This window comes from Thunnus maccoyii, chromosome 5 (assembly GCF_910596095.1).
Source record: "Thunnus maccoyii chromosome 5, fThuMac1.1, whole genome shotgun sequence".
Taxonomy (NCBI): domain Eukaryota; kingdom Metazoa; phylum Chordata; class Actinopteri; order Scombriformes; family Scombridae; genus Thunnus; species Thunnus maccoyii.
In genome coordinates, this window is record NC_056537.1 from 4,315,850 (window position 1) to 4,331,635 (window position 15,786).

At 37.6% G+C, this 15,786-nt stretch overlaps 2 protein-coding genes and 3 non-coding genes across 5 annotated transcripts; 4 read left to right on the forward strand and 1 right to left on the reverse strand.

The window, feature by feature from the left end:
- Positions 1–312: 312 nt before the first annotated feature.
- LOC121897098 (40S ribosomal protein S17) lies at positions 313–7,979 on the forward strand. Its single transcript, XM_042411392.1, has 5 exons — positions 313–407; positions 1,757–1,908; positions 3,056–3,161; positions 5,623–5,688; positions 7,842–7,979. The coding sequence occupies exons 1-5, from the start codon at positions 405–407 to the stop codon at positions 7,917–7,919; spliced, it is 405 nt and encodes a 134-aa protein (XP_042267326.1). The 5' UTR covers positions 313–404; the 3' UTR covers positions 7,920–7,979.
- On the forward strand, positions 1,966–2,093 carry LOC121898148. Its single transcript, XR_006096369.1, has one exon. It is a non-coding gene; the product is annotated as a small nucleolar RNA SNORA71 (small nucleolar RNA).
- On the forward strand, positions 4,397–4,524 carry LOC121898147. The gene has a single exon (XR_006096368.1). It is a non-coding gene; the product is annotated as a small nucleolar RNA SNORA71 (small nucleolar RNA).
- Positions 7,620–7,747, forward strand: LOC121898134. The gene has a single exon (XR_006096355.1). It is a non-coding gene; the product is annotated as a small nucleolar RNA SNORA71 (small nucleolar RNA).
- Positions 7,980–9,363: 1,384 nt separating the features above from the next.
- On the reverse strand, positions 9,364–14,625 carry LOC121897099 (niq CART3-like). Its single transcript, XM_042411393.1, has 3 exons — positions 14,314–14,625; positions 11,471–11,554; positions 9,364–10,046 (listed from the first exon to the last, which is right to left on the reverse strand). Exons 1-3 carry the CDS (start codon positions 14,431–14,433, stop codon positions 9,939–9,941), a joined length of 312 nt encoding a protein of 103 aa, XP_042267327.1. The 5' UTR covers positions 14,434–14,625; the 3' UTR covers positions 9,364–9,938.
- Positions 14,626–15,786: the final 1,161 nt, after the last annotated feature.

Here is a 15,786-nt window from a genome sequence, read left to right on the forward strand (position 1 = left end):
GTGGAGTGGAAGTATAAAGTAGCATAAAATGAAAATACTAGTAGTATAAGTAGTAGTAGTAATAGTACAAGTACCTGTAAATTGTACTTAAGTACAATATTGAGTAAATGTAGGCCTACTTAGTTACTTTACCTCACAGGTCTACTATTATTATTACTAATATTATATTATATTATATTATATTATATTATATTATATTATATTATATTATATTATATTATATTATATTATATTATATTATATTATATTATATTATATTAAACAGTAGTAGTGGTTGTTGTTGTAGTTGCTGCCTCCAGCCGCGAGGGGGCGCAGCAGCAGGTTGTTTCTGTCTCAAGCTTCCGCGTGTTGATTTAAACTTCCACCGGAAGTCTGCTTGTCCTCTTCTACCAGGCCGATCCAACATGGTGGGTACATTGTACATGTCTACCTGAACTATCTAACCTAATCCTGCCGTTTTAACGGCGTTAATGTCCCGGTTGCTTCATCCACGCTGACCGGACTGTTAGTTATATCTGATATTAGCAGTATTGATGATAGATGACGTTAGAAAAGCGTTTTATCTGCAGTATTTTGGCGGAGCGCTGCCGCTAACGGAGGAGGCGGAGTGTCGCTGCTGTCGAGCTGAATGAACCGCGTTTCTTATCCAGATTTTCCCGGTTTAAATTAAAGAGAGCCGCAGAATAACACGGCTATCTTATGTGTTTGAGTTAGGGTCGTCTAAAGGGTTAAATTATTAATTAATATCAGTCACCGGGAGTTAGCTGCGGATGCTAAAAAGGGCTGAGATTGACTGCAGGTTAAAGGATGTGTTCACAGATATTCATGTCTGTCTTAAAACAACAGTCAGGAGCCTAAATGAACATAGAAACGTGGTTTTCCTGCTGTAATCATTCGTCTGTTCATATTGATCCTTAGAAGATTCCTTCATAATGCACTTACAATGTAAGCAATGGGGGGGCTAAGATTACCTGAAGCTAATATGAAGCTTCAGCGTCCAAATGAGTCAAATCAAGTAGATATCTTTCAACATTACAGTCTTTTTAGTGCCAAAGTCACTCTTTTTGTTACTATACTTCCACTGCAGCTCAACAGGGAAACACAAAGAGGGAATTTGATGCTAAAAAGACTAAATGTGTCAGATATCCACTTGATATGACTAACTCAGACTGCTGAAGCCTCATATAAGCTTCACATTAACTTTTAAATGACTGTGTGGACACACTGTGGATTTTGTCCTCCACCACTTCCATTGAAAGCACATTTGAAGGATCTTTTAATATCCAGTATGAACAGGAGGAATGATTACAGCGAGGAAAACATCTTTTCACACCTGTTTATTAAAGTCTAAAAAACCTTTAAGCCAGTACAGCAATTCAGTAATGTTGAACAGCCTATATATTGTTCTGGCTCTAACTTTTATACATTTAGCATTAATGAAAACATAAAATCAATGTTTATCTTTCCTGCGAGCTACCGTAAAAAACAGTTTCTGACTCAAGTTTGCATCTACAACTGCAGGAGATTTTTCTAAAAGCTTCTGCAGAAGGCAAACACACAACTCGTGTCAGCCAGAGTTGATCTTTTATAGTAATTAAACCCACATGTAATGGATATTGAACAAACTCTGCAGTCTTACAACCGGCAGACTTGTCAGACAGCAGGAACGCTTCCAAGTTGTAAACATCTGCGTCTTTTCCATCCTCATTATTCATCTGGGATGGTGCAAACTTACTGACTTGTGTTGTGTCTTCAGGGACGAGTCAGGACCAAGACGGTGAAAAAGGCCGCCAGGGTCATCATCGAGAAATACTACACCCGGCTGGGTAACGACTTCCACACCAACAAGAGGGTGTGCGAGGAAATCGCCATCATCCCCAGCAAGAAGCTCCGTAACAAGATCGCCGGGTGAGTTTCATCTCTGTATAGAAGGACGTGTGTTTTATATATATATAAAAAAAGCCACCCTGTATCGAAAGTGATCATGGCGTCTCTGTTGCCAGGTCATTGATAGTACAGGAAGATAAAGCTGCGAGCCTTTCCCTGTGTTTGCTGGAATATCAGTTCCTGTTGAACCCTGGCGCTCTCAAACACTTCTCCAAACTAACAATGAACTCATCTACTAACAAGTATCATTTGATAAAGTCTGATATATCTTATTCCTCTGAGCTGTAGACCTCCATTGTTGTCCAAAAGCTAATGAGCAATGAGCCTCACCACCGCGCCGGGTGACATGTTCCTTCATCATGAAGAGTGGTTACCGTGGTTTGTTTAGAAACGGCTCCAAAGACTAATAACAACGTCAAGTTGTCACTCTGTGAAGTATTTCTGTGTCAGAAAGAGGCAGACGTGCATGTGTCAGGACGGGGGTTTCTTGACAGTGAACATTTTATTTTATCTGATGCAGACATTGCAAGTTTGTCAAAGACGTTTAATATAAAGTCAAGACTTTGTGATTTGTAGCACACCAAGCTAACAGACCAGCGTCCTCGAGCATGCTCAGTATCTCGTCCTGACATGGAAATACTTTCCAGAGAGTGAAATCTTGAAAGTTTTATAAATCTTTGAAGTGTTTCTAAACTAAAGTAACCAGTTGTGTTACAGAGTGGAGCGTCTTCTTTTCACAGATGATCTTTGGTTGAGACGCACAAACGGACAAGTTTCATTTTGACGTCAAATTAATTTCAGAATTAATCAGTGACAGCTGATATGAGCTGAAGCACGACACGTTGATGTCATTTTAACTGCTGAAAGTGACGCTCAGTGCGGCTAAACAACACGTTTCATTCACAAGAACATCACAATTCACTCAGCAGCGGTTTGTCCGGATATTTCTCCACTATCGCGCTCAAATTTTTACTCACAGATTCAGTGAAATGCTTCTCTGTAGAGGTCAGCTGTCGTAAAGAAGAGCAGTGCTGCAACACCAGCAGACTGAAACGAACAAAACACAGTAAAGGTTCAGATTTTGTTGTCTGTGTTGACTCTGAACATCTCTGTTCTGTATATTTATGTCTGTGTTTCTAACGGTCGTGGTTTCTGCCGTTCCCTGCAGGTATGTGACGCATCTGATGAAGCGTATCCAGAGGGGACCAGTCAGAGGAATCTCCATCAAGCTGCAGGAGGAGGAGAGAGAGAGGAGGGATAACTACGTCCCAGAGGTCAGTGAACGCATCGCCGTGTTGTTTGTTCTATGCTGTCGGACCAACGGATGAATCCAAACACTGAAGAATCCTGAAGGGAAAAACGTTTGTAGCGGGTTTGTCGGTGAACTTTGCTGCTGTCTCAGCTGGACGCGGGTCACAATATCTGTACGACTCAGTGCAGTACAGAAGTTGTGCCGTAAATACAGCACGTGTGAATATTCTGGTGAATAATATTGATCAGAGATGTGTTTAACTGGTCTGATCTGCAGCTGTAGTTTGTGCTGGTGGTGGACAAGATGTCTGACGTTAGGAGTTATTGATCAGCAGAATCAGCTGATGTGGTTATGTTGTGGTCAAAGCTGTGTATCTGTCGTCACAACGAAGCAGCAACATGATGAATGTAAAAGCTTTTAATAGTTCAGCGTTTTTAAAACAGCGAGACGACATGATGATGTGTTGCAGAGATATCAGGTAGATAAATTATTCACATGGCAGCAGGTGAAGGAAAGTAGCTGTTCTGAGAGCAGAGTTTGTTTTTAGAGCTGCGACTACAATTAATCTGCCAATTATTTTATTGATTAATCAAACCGTTCATCAAAGAACTGACGAACTTCGTCACAGCTGGTTGTCGGCTGTTAAAGCTTGTTTTATTCACGGTCCTGATCAGGGCTGCAGCCAAAGATTATTTTTATTATCTAGTCATCTGTTGCTTCATCTATTAAACATCAGAAAACAATAAAAATATTGATCACAGCATCCCAGAGCACAGGATGATGTCATCCAGTGTCTTTTTGTCTGAAAACACCCAAAAATACTCAAATTACAATAATGTAAGAGCACGAAAATTCTTACATTTAACAACCTGCAACCATCTTGAAAGATGGTGAATTGATTATCAAAATAGTTGCTGAGTCATTTTTCTGTCGATAGACTAATCAATCAACTGTTGCAGCTCTGGTGCAAATTAAGTTGCAGTGTTTCTTTAGTGTCTCTTTATGTTATAACATCTGCATGTGAATGAAAAGCTGCTTTAGAGGAACAATCGAATAAAGGAACTGAGATGTTTATTTTTATATTTTAGTGTCCCAGTTTGACTTTTGTCTGCACGTTTTAATTTCACCTGCGTCCGGTATCAAAAGTTAACGTTAAAGTGCAGCTTGGCTGGAGAAATGATCAATAACATCAGACGATCAGGTCCAATTATTTAAACATGCGGCTGCAGTCAGTGTGTTTTTTTTTTTTTTTCTCCTCCCTGTATCGAAAGTGATCATGGCGTCCTCGTCGCCAGGTCATTGATAGTACAGGAACATCAACCTGCGAGCCTTTCCCTGTGTTTGCTGGAATATCAGTTCCTGTCGAACCCTGGCGCTCTCAGACAGACTTTATAATAAATCTGTTAAATACGATTCTGCATCCAGGATAACTTTGGGTATCGTGTTGGTTAAATCAAATCCTTTAATGTGTGTTTAGAAAATATTAATATTATTCTGATTTGAATGCCCGAAGCACGAAGGCAACAGGAAGTGCTTTATTTACTAAACACGTCGTCCAGATCTGATTTTTCTCGATAACTTTTGTTTTTAACAGATCTTTTCCTTAATTGTATCAATCAGAAATAGATGTGAATCATCTTCCTGTGAAAACGTTCTGCAGCCTCACGAGTTTATTTCAGTGACCTGAGACGTTGTTTTTGGGTTTGATAGTTTGATTTTCTTTTTGTGTTTTTTGTCTCTCGACCGGCACAGAAACTTTAGTCGAGAAGGTCAGAGGTCATCGCCATAGTTTGATGTTTTTACTGATTGTTTAAAAAGTCACAATAAACCCAAATGTTCCTGTTCTGTCAGTAGTTGAGCAGGATAAAGGAAACTGTTAAAGGCCTCGATGTGGAAAACATGGACGGACCTGTGTGATTGATCATAAAAATAGAATCAAATGTAAATGCAGAATATAGAGGAATTTGTCCAAATGTGAATGCTGCACCTGAGTGGAATGAACAGAAAACAAATGTGTGCCGAGAGTCTTATATGCATGTTGGTGTCATTTGCTGCAGCAGCTTCAGTCCTCTGATGTGTTCAGGGATCAGCAGTAAAACCCGGAACGGATATCTGACTTATCTCTCTAATTATGTTTGTGAAACTGGATTGAACTGATTTGAGGTTGTGGAGAAAACAAAACGGACTTTTGACCGAGTGGATTGAACTCTGAGACTCTTACACACACACACACACACACACACACACACACACACACACACACACACACACACACAGTCATGTTAGTTAGGCCCTCTGATGCGTTCAAGTCATCCAAAAAACTGAGGAATTCACAATTTACCAATTTTGTTTTGTGATTTTTTTTTTTTTTTAATAGCTCACAGTATTTAGTGTGTAATACTGCTGCAGGTTTGGTTTGGTTGATGTAATGAAACCGTCCGTCAGAGGCTTAATATCTACTTCCTGTGTGTTTACCTGTGTAGGTGTCTGCTTTGGACCAGGAACTGATTGAAGTCGACCCAGATACCAAGGAGATGCTGAAGCTGCTGGTAAGTCTCTCTGTGACAGGACAGCTGTGGTCAGTGTAGAACATCTGTACTGTTTAGTTATTACAGCTTCATCACAGGTAGATGATTATTTTTTCATTTAATCTTTTAGCCTATAAAATGTGAGAGAAACGCTCGTCATAATCCCCCAAAGTGACGTTGTCTTTTTTATGGCGAACAGTCAAAAACCCTGAAATATTCAGTTTATATCACATCTGAATGTAAAAACATCAAATTCTCACATTTCAGAAGCTGCAGATGTTTCACATTTTGCTTTAAAAAATGACTAATATGATGAAAATGGTCACTGATTAATTGACTAAACGGGATTAACAGAACTAACAAACGGAGGAAAAGTAAAAAGATCTGAAGGCAAACTGGAGCTAAAGACTCGACTAAAACCTCAGTTATAAGACTTATAGTTAATGATGTGATGACGGCGTTCGATCAGACGGAGGCTGTGATGTTATTAATGATGTAACAACGACGTGTTGAAGAAACTCTTTAAGAAGAAGAAGAAGAAGCAGTGAAACAGCTGCGAGGAGCCACAAACTCTCAATCACACAGGCTGAATGTTGAATATTATCCTGCAGAGACGTTACTACGATGCTTCCAGCGTCAGCAGAAACACAGAGAACATCAAACAATAATATAACGAGGAGCTTTAAGAGTTCAGTGATGGACTTTAAGATGAAGATCAAAGAGTTTCACACAGTTTGAAAACTTCAGAGAAACTTGATCAGTAAAATGTGTTTTTATTGGTGCTTTAACGCTTCGGCCGTCTATGTAGTGACCAGCGTCTGTTAATGGTGATGATGTCATTCTGTTTCGTACGTGCTCCGCCTCTTCACCTGAGAGGATGTTTGCAGTCACCAACCAATCAGGAGGAAGCAACCGCGCAGCATCCTCCTCCCACCACAGCCACTCCGCTGCTCGTCTCCCTTTTTCACTCTGCAGCCTCGAGAAACTGATCACCTGCGAGAAGAAGTTCACCCTCCGGTGTCGCAGTAAGAAGATGACGACGACGACGATGATGATGATGGCGGCTATTAGCAATTCCCGCGCCTCTCGTGCTTCGCCGACGCTGCCGGCGGCGGACTCTCACAAATCTAACTTCATTCACTGAATATGTCGACTCCCTTCACACAAGTCCAGCACCGGCTCCAAACCACGGGACGAGGATGACGAGCGTCGCATCTACGAAGAGGAAGATCCCACGTCCCTCTTCCACGACGACAAGCCACCACTACGCTTTACACGACCTGCCCGGCGTGTTCACCTCTATGATCATTAATGCGTTAAACTAAAATATTAGATTTTAATTCTAATTTAAGGCCGAGCGATGTGATTAAAATGTCGACATTTCTGTTTTGAGTTTTTCGCCGTCAGACCTCACAGCCTCGAACCGCCATGTTTAACCATCAACCAGCAGATCTGATCAATGTTCTGTCATCAAATGAACTCGTCAAACCGTCAGACTGACTCAGTGGTGGAAGAAGGATTCAAATATTTAAACAAAGACAAAAATAACAGCAAGTTCTCACATTTAAGAACCTGAAAATATTGAATTTGACATTTTTGCTTTAAAAGATTTAAGGATTAATCAATTAGCAAAGTTGCCAATTAATTTCCTCTCAATAAACGAACCAATTAACTTCATGTTGCAGCTCTGCTGTTTTTATAAGAGCTCACAGGCCTAAAAGGGAACCGCTGGTTTAATCTTTAACAAGCTTATATGGTTTTAATGTAAAAATCAGTCTGAACAGTAACGTGTAACTTCAGCTGTGAAGTTAATATATTTCAGTAAAAACAATATTTCTCTCTCAAATCAGTCAAACTTTATCAGATTAATGTTATTCAGTGTTTCACAGACGACTGATGAGCTGATAATAAAACAGAAAATGATGAAGATGAAGCTGAAACAGTGTTTTCCTCCCTGTATCGAAAGTGATCATGGCGTCCTCGTCGCCAGGTCATTGATAGTACAGGAACATCAAACTGCGAGCCTTTCCCTGTGTTTGCTGGAATATCAGTTCCTGTTGAACCCTGGCGCTCTCAGACAGACTTCAGTTTCCTCTTAACGTGATCAGTTTCCTCGTTATCCTCTCGGTTTAACTCGTCCTCTCTCTCTCTCTTCTCTCTCTCTGTGTTCTCAGGACTTCGGCAGTCTGTCCAACCTGCAGGTCACACAGCCCACCGTCGGCATGAACTTCAAGCAGCCCCGAGGAGTCTAGACGTCTGTAAAGTATCTTCCTAATAAAAACCCTTTGGGGGGAAAAAAAAAAACAACCTGACTCGTCTGTTTTTTGTCTTCTGTTTTAAAGCTTTACTGGTGTTTAAATGATCTTTTTACATTATGTAGATTTTTAGAAACAACCTTTCAGTCACCGGCTCAAAAACACAAACTGTTGCTTCTTTCTTTGTGAGTTTGATGTTTTTATTGAAGCTCATCTTAGCTGCAGGTTATTGTAGACGTTCTGTCTTTAGTGACTCATTTTATCATTGAGTTCAGCTGCTCTCTCTGGAGACGCTGGTGACAAAATGTTGACTTGAAAGGAAGTCTGTTAGTTCAAAGAAAGGAAAACATGGAGTGTTTCCTGCTTTAGTGAACAAACAGTCAAACTTCACTGAGTGGACAAATGAACCATGATGACTGCAAACAAGAGGAAACGATCCGAGACGACCAACCATCCAGGCTCCGAGTCTTGAGGTTTAATAAAAAGCTTTTCATATTACATGATGACACTAACATGTTCCAGCTGGAAGCCTCATCAGAGTGTCGACATGAGACACTGAAGCAGCAGCAGACGGATGAGTTACAGCTGTGAGGATGAACATCTGTCTTCACACTGAGAAGTATGTGGACCAATCAGAAAGGCTTTTAAAGATTCCCAAAAACTTTTAAAAAAGTAATCATTGATAGATTCCTTCCTAACATGCAGAGATTAAATGTAATAAACATCTCGACCTTCATCTGATGCCAAAAAAAAAAATCAGTGAAAGACATTTTTAAATTGAGATTATAATCAGATCAGACTACAATATAAATATATTTGGAGGTTAAAAGAGGTTTTTTACAACCACAATCTATATTTTATATTTTCCTTCCTAACAGCTGCATGAATGAATAAGTGAATATCAAGCTAAACATTTAGCATGTGAGCTAACAGGAATGAAACTGGACGTCCTGTCGTTCACTGCTTGTTAAACTTTATAAAACTAATAAAGTGAAAAGATGAAACAGATGTGAAAAGTTTCAGTAGATTCACTGAGAGAACAAACTTCTTCCTCAACACAACTTTAACTGTTCTGACAAATATCAACAAACATCAGTGTTTCTGTTAATGTGTGAATAAATAAAGCTGAAAGAAACATGAAGGTCGAGATAAATGATCCATCATCCGTCCTACGACTCACCTGCACATGTAGACGGAGGCTTCTGTCCTCAGAGCAGAGCTGCAACTAATGATTATTAATTAATCTGCCAATTATCTTATTAATTAATTGTCCATAAAACGCCAAAAATTAGTATAAAATGATTTCTAGAGTCAAATGTGTCCAAAACACAAAGATACTCAGTTTACTGTCATGTAGGACAAAACACATCACATCATCACATTTGAGAAGCTGAAAACAGCAAATAGTTTATTATTAAAGTAGTTGCCTGTTAATTAATATTCTGCTGATCAACCAATCAATTAATTGCAACTCTGTAATCAGCCAGTTTTCTCAATCATGTTGTCCAACAGTCCAAAACTCAAAGATATTTAATTTACCATTAAATGAGACAACTGGAAAAGCTGGAACGAGGTGATAAATGACTGATTGATTATAGAAAAATTAGCATATTTAGTTTATCTGTCAGTTTATTGACCAAACATTTCAGCTCCACTAGAAAACTACAGACAGTGAAGATTATTTCCCTAAAATCTGATGGAAAAACTTGAACATTTCAAAGCCACAACTTTCAGATCCGACCTGGATGAATTGTGGTTTTGCAGTAAATGTTTGTGGATTATTATTTTAATAATCTTCCACCTGTGTGACGTGTGTGTGTGACTGCAGCAGCTCCTCATCATCTTGAGAAAAGCAGTGAAACAACGAGGAGTCATTGGAAAAAAAGGCAAAATAAAACACCGTTAATACAACATGAAGGATTTATTATATATTTTATATTCTAGGCTACTTTACATATATATATATTTGGAAAATAAACATGTTAAAATAGACTCTCGCTGTGTGATGTAACCGGCTCATATGCATTTGAGCAGGAAGGAGTTGCAGAAAGCTCCTCGGGGACAGTCGCACATCTTCCCGATACGAGATCCTTTCCTGACGGCGCAGTGTTCTCCCAGGTCGCACTGCAACGACGACAACTGCGTTTACACACTTTAATCACACACATATCAAACGTTACATACAAGACCTGACGTATGTTTATGTTCCATTTATTACCCAATCTGACGAGGTGACGTTTACACCGAGCACAACCTGATTATGAAGGATTTGATGAGTAATTAAGTACAAAAACACAGGTGAGGCTTTAAACAGATGGTGAACAAGTTGACGTTATACCAGCATACACTAAATGATATACAATAGTTAAACATATCACTTCAGACTTCATGCTCTCCATTGATGCTTGTAGAGCATCAGACACATTCAGTCAGCTGGAAGTTTAAAGAAAGTGACAAAGATGTTTCCTCTATAATATCAGTTATTGATAAAAGCTGAATCTGAGGCAGCCAGGAAGTGCTCACAGCCATCAACCAGGGATATATAATACATATATCAACGCCCACAACGCTTAGCAGAGTTTCTATGATATATATTGGATAATGGACTTTTTATAAGGGATCTCACAGGAATTATATCAACACATCTGAGTCCAAGATCAAAGTAAAACCTTATTAAACCTCATTAAATCCAAGTGATAGTGAGGATGAACACAGCATGAGAGAATGACAGGAGGGTGAAATCAAGAGCATAAATTACTAAATCAAGAGCACAAATTACTAGATCAAGAACATGAATTACTAAATTGAGAGCATGAATTACTAAGTCCTCTTCCACAGAGCCCGTCAAACACTGACTCTAGAGAGACCACCCTGGGTTCTCCTACATGATTGGAAGGGGAATCACCACTAGATGCCACTTGATCCTAAACACTGGTCCTTTAAGCTGAGAGCATGAATCAGTTATTTTTTCTCCGCGGCTCCTTCAGGGCTCCGTACATTTCTGAATCTTGTCATTTCTAATGAAAGTAAACAGACATCTCTGTAGACAAACATACAGTAGAAGAAGAAAGCTTCCACTCACATATAAAACTGATATAAATATAAAAGCCTCAGTGATGTTAATTAGCATCAGTGAGATTAAACCCATCAGTCAGACAGCAGGTTCCAGTGTTTTGACTTTTAGAAACTTACAGATTGTGTCTTTAATATTAAAGGCAACTGAATAACAACTCTGAGCTGTTTAAAATGATTGACAATAATGTGAGAATATTGAATTATAGCCTATTTGTAAAAGATGATAAATGTGCAAATGATGACATATTAATAACTACATTTATCTGTGAATGTCTGTATAAACACCCTTCAGCTGTTAAATGAAGAATTACACACAAACCTGTGATGTATTTATCAGAAAGATACAGAGTGACTTTTAAATCCACATTTCATGTCAAACTGATGAAAGTCTTAAATGATTATATATTATATATATATATATATATATATATTTATATGAGTGAATGTGTTGACAGTGTGCGGCTGTGACTCACGGAGGGAACTTGTCCATATTTCTTCTCCCAGGGATTAATCCTCTTGGTCTGCAGCTTCTCCAACACTTCATGCAGAGCGCCGAGCTGATAAAACACAGTCAGTCAGTCTTAAAGGATAAAACTGGAGAATTTCTATTTTTTTTATTATTATTGTCAATAAATCTCATGTTTGGATCCAAACCAACAATAAACTGATCTACTAACAAGTATTGTGTGTGTATCCAAGTCTGATATATCTGATTCCTCCGTTGTTGTCCGAAAACTATTAAAAACACATCAATACAGCACCAAGACAACTTTACCCAGTGTTACACACAACAAGCTTTAGCTAAAAACAGTCACAAATTAATGATTTCTTACATAAAACAATGTGTTTATGACGTTCAAAAGACACACAAGTTATTAACAATAATAACAAACTGTGACATGAGAGTTTAAAAAGATTAGAGTAGATTATAACGAGCTTTATTTACGGTAAATATCCCAATAATAAAATAAAAAAATACACTAAAACTGGATCAGAACAAGCTCTTGTCTTGAAGGTCTTTCTGGGAAACATTAACTCAGTATTATGGACTAATAACAGCACACGCTCAGTGATGTCTGCTGTACAAGGAACAACTCTCCTGAGAGTTACAATCTCATGGCTGTTATGAGTCTTTGGAGCCGTTTCTAAACAAACTACAGTGATTAAACTCTTCATAATGAAGGAACATGTCACCCAGTGCAGTGGTGTGGCTCATTCATGTGTTTCTAATCACAGAGGAATAAGATTTATCAGGCAAACATGAGATTTCATGAGACAATAAGAAGAATATAGAAAATCACCAGACTGATCCTTTAAAGCTGATAGATAATAAACACACAGCAGCACATGAAGAGTTAAATGTGAAGCCCACAAAGTCTTCATCATCCCAACAGATAGAAGTCAGATATCACTGCTCCTGTGTGTGATAGAAACACTCCAGACGTCTCTATTATAAATACAGTTTCCCTTTTCAGTGTATAATGTGTTGTGGAAACATGTCTGATGTTATTTTGACCCTCGATGTGTCGCAAACTGCACTCACACACTGTAAAATTATGAAAGTTTTACTCTTTTATTATATTTTATTTTAGTTTGGTTGTGTTTTGTCTCAGTTTTATGTCTCTACTCTGTTTATGTAACTTTTCACCAACAATTATCAAAACTATTTCATTAAAATTCATTTCAGTGATGCAGCCTAAAAGTATGCAGACAAATATTCCATCAGAATGTTATTTAAGATTAGATTGATCTTTATTTTGGTCTTTAGATTCACCAAACTAAAATTAAACACTGAAATGACTCTAACAGATTAAACTGAAGGCTGACAAATGCAAATACACACACACACACACACCCACACACACACACACACACACACACACACACACACACACTGTCGGACAGACTGCAGAGTGAAAACATGAAAACTGCTTCATCACAGTCTCGGCGCTTTACTGAACATCAAACTATTGATTTATTTCCTCATTTATTATCTCAACTTGAGCTGCAACGATTAGTTGATTAATTGATTAGTCAATCGAAAGAGAAAATTTAACTGCAACTATTTTGATAACTGAATAATCATTTAGAATATTTTTTTAAAGCAATGATGCCAAAAATGTTCTGGTTCCAGTTTCTCAAATGTGAGAATTTTCTGTTTTTATTTGTTCTCTGTGATAATAAAGTGATTATTATGTTTCAGACTGTCGGTCAGACAGAACAAGACGTCTGAAGTCAACTTGGGCAAATTATAACAGACATTTTTCATTATTTACTTACATTTTATACACAAACCAACTAATCAATGATGAAAATCATCATTCACTGCAACTCTAATCTTCAGGTTTTTCTTGCAAAAGACGTCTTGATTTCAGTCAGACTACCTGATTAAATCAAGGTTATAATAGTAATTCTATATTTTCATTAATTCATAATTGTTATGGTTTTTTATACATTTATTTAAACTTTTCTCTGTTTTTTTAATGTCTAATAACAGTTTCAGTGGTTACTGTAGCTTCAGTTAATGTGTTAATAATAAAGCTGCAAATGTTCAGTAATAACAGAATATTATAATAGTTATACAGGAGCTGCAGTATATATTATTTACCAAAGTTCATTTTATTAATAATGTTAACACTAACATCAACAACAACAGTAATATCCTGATGGCAACAATATTCACAATTATTAATTAATTATGAATATTATAGCTATACAGATGCAACCTCAAAAAAAGGTTGCTAAAAAAATTGCTAAAATTATTTTATTTTAAAGTATTTCAAATCATTTTTAGTTTAGTTTTTAGTTGTTTTTTTTTTATAAAATTGCATCTAATAAAGTGAATTTAAACATTTTTTACATTTTGTTTTTGTGACCTATGATGTGATATCTGATGTTAATTGTCATGCAAGTCAAGTTTTGATTTGATTATTAGGTTGAGGGTGATGATGATAACAATAATAACGATAATAACATGAGATATAGATTATTTTATTTAGGCTATGTAGCCTAATGTTTATTATCTATAGTTTTATGGTCATTATTTTAATAGGCTAATTGAAATATTTTATTTAAACATTTATCTAACTTAAATAAATACAAAAGAGTTATAGTTATAATTATAGTTTGAGCCACACCGACAGACCTCATACATTAGACACTGAAACATAAAAGGTAAATAACTGAGAGCCAAAATTAAAGACACACAAATAAATAATAAAGACTGTGATGAAGGTCTAAGAGTCTTCCTCTAACTAATTAATTACACATTTGAAGAGAACAAAGTAAAGTAATATGAAATAACATCCGGACGCACCAGTCTGTTGGAGTTGTGATGGTACATCTGGACCTCTCTCTCGTCCCTCTCGGCTTCCGTCCTCCCCGCCGGGCAGAGCGCGGACAGCAGCGCCGCGCACAGCACAGCTCGCGCCCACATGTTGCCAGAAACCGGAGAACAAAGTTCCGCGAGCTGCTTCCGTCTCTCCTCCGGCTGCTGTTGTGGACACGCGCTGCCGCGGCGCCGCGCGGGATCTTTGGAGGAACCGCCCCGCCTCCTCCAGCCTCCGGACGACGTCACAGGTATGACGTAGACTGTCTCCTAATGACGTCAAACTTCTCGATCATTCATGTTTCAGCCTGAATGTCTTTCTTTGTACTTTTTGTATGAATTAATCTTAAAATAAATTGTATTTGTTTACTTATTTATTGTCTTCAGTTTATGTTTGTTGTGTATTTCAAATTTTGTCCAATAAAGTTGAGAGGGGAAAAAAGTTATCAATAAATTATATAAATTATTTCAGCAACTTATATTTAGACGTTTTTAAAGACTTTATCATTCTGATTACACACAAAATAAGACCAATACTGAAAAACATGAGAACATGAAAGCTGTGTTATTATTAGAGTAGACAAATAATATTCAGTGTTTCAAGACATCTGTAAGTCAATGTAAGACATAAAATGATATATTTAACTGTATTAAACACAAATAGGCCTTAAAAGTCATTTTAAAAGTATAATTTCAGACATTTTAAGGACTTGGAAACACTACCAGAAAACATGATGAAGATGATGATGACAACTGTTCAGACATGACTTTACAGACTCCTCAAAGTCCTTAAAAGTTATTTTTCTTTATTTTCATATTTTATTATTTATCTTTTGTGCACAAGATAAAAAAACAATCATCTTTTGGGACTTCAGGGTCTTTGTAGTAGAGTCCGTACTGAGTTTAACAAAGTATTTGTATCTTCCTGTTTGCAGATTGCTTATTGATGAAGTGATTTGATAAATTCCCTCCTGCCTGCTGAATGTTTCAGGGACAAACAGCCCGAATGAATCTGTCACAGCTGGTGGACGACAGACGGAGCGTTTTCCAATTTCCTTTTCATATTTAACCTTTAAGAAGTTGAACATATTTCCCTCCCCGCGGTGCCTCTATTTATATTTCATATTAGCGTGGAGGGATGAAGGTATTAATGTCCCCAAACCTTCATATAAACACAACTTAAACCCTTTTGACACACAGAAGCTGCATCCTAAAATCCTCTGATATCCCTCAGATGGTAAACAAACAGGCTGCAGGTTACTGAAGGACACGTCGAACACACTCAGACAGGCTGCATCTTAACTTTACACTCATTATTTCCAGCCTGTGGTTGTTTGGTGTCAGGAAGCTAATTTAGTCATAAAATTAAAGCTAATTCAAAGGTTGTGTAAATTTTAGGGGTCAAAAATGACACGATGCAACTGCTGCGTCTGTTTTCTCTCAACATAATGAAAAAAAATG

Bases quoted from the DNA above. Each gene is read 5' to 3' on its own strand.
- LOC121897099 (XM_042411393.1), bottom strand. From the start codon at position 14,433: ATGTGGGCGCGAGCTGTGCTGTGCGCGGCGCTGCTGTCCGCGCTCTGC. The intron at 11,555-14,313 runs GTGCGTCCGGAT...GTGTTTTATCAG, and splicing joins ATCACAACTCCAACAGACTG to CTCGGCGCTCTGCATGAAGT. The intron at 10,047-11,470 runs GTGAGTCACAGC...TCGTCGTTGCAG, and splicing joins AATATGGACAAGTTCCCTCC to TGCGACCTGGGAGAACACTG.
- LOC121897098 (XM_042411392.1), top strand. The intron at 1,909-3,055 runs GTGAGTTTCATC...CGTTCCCTGCAG, and splicing joins CTCCGTAACAAGATCGCCGG to GTATGTGACGCATCTGATGA. The intron at 5,689-7,841 runs GTAAGTCTCTCT...CTGTGTTCTCAG, and splicing joins AGGAGATGCTGAAGCTGCTG to GACTTCGGCAGTCTGTCCAA.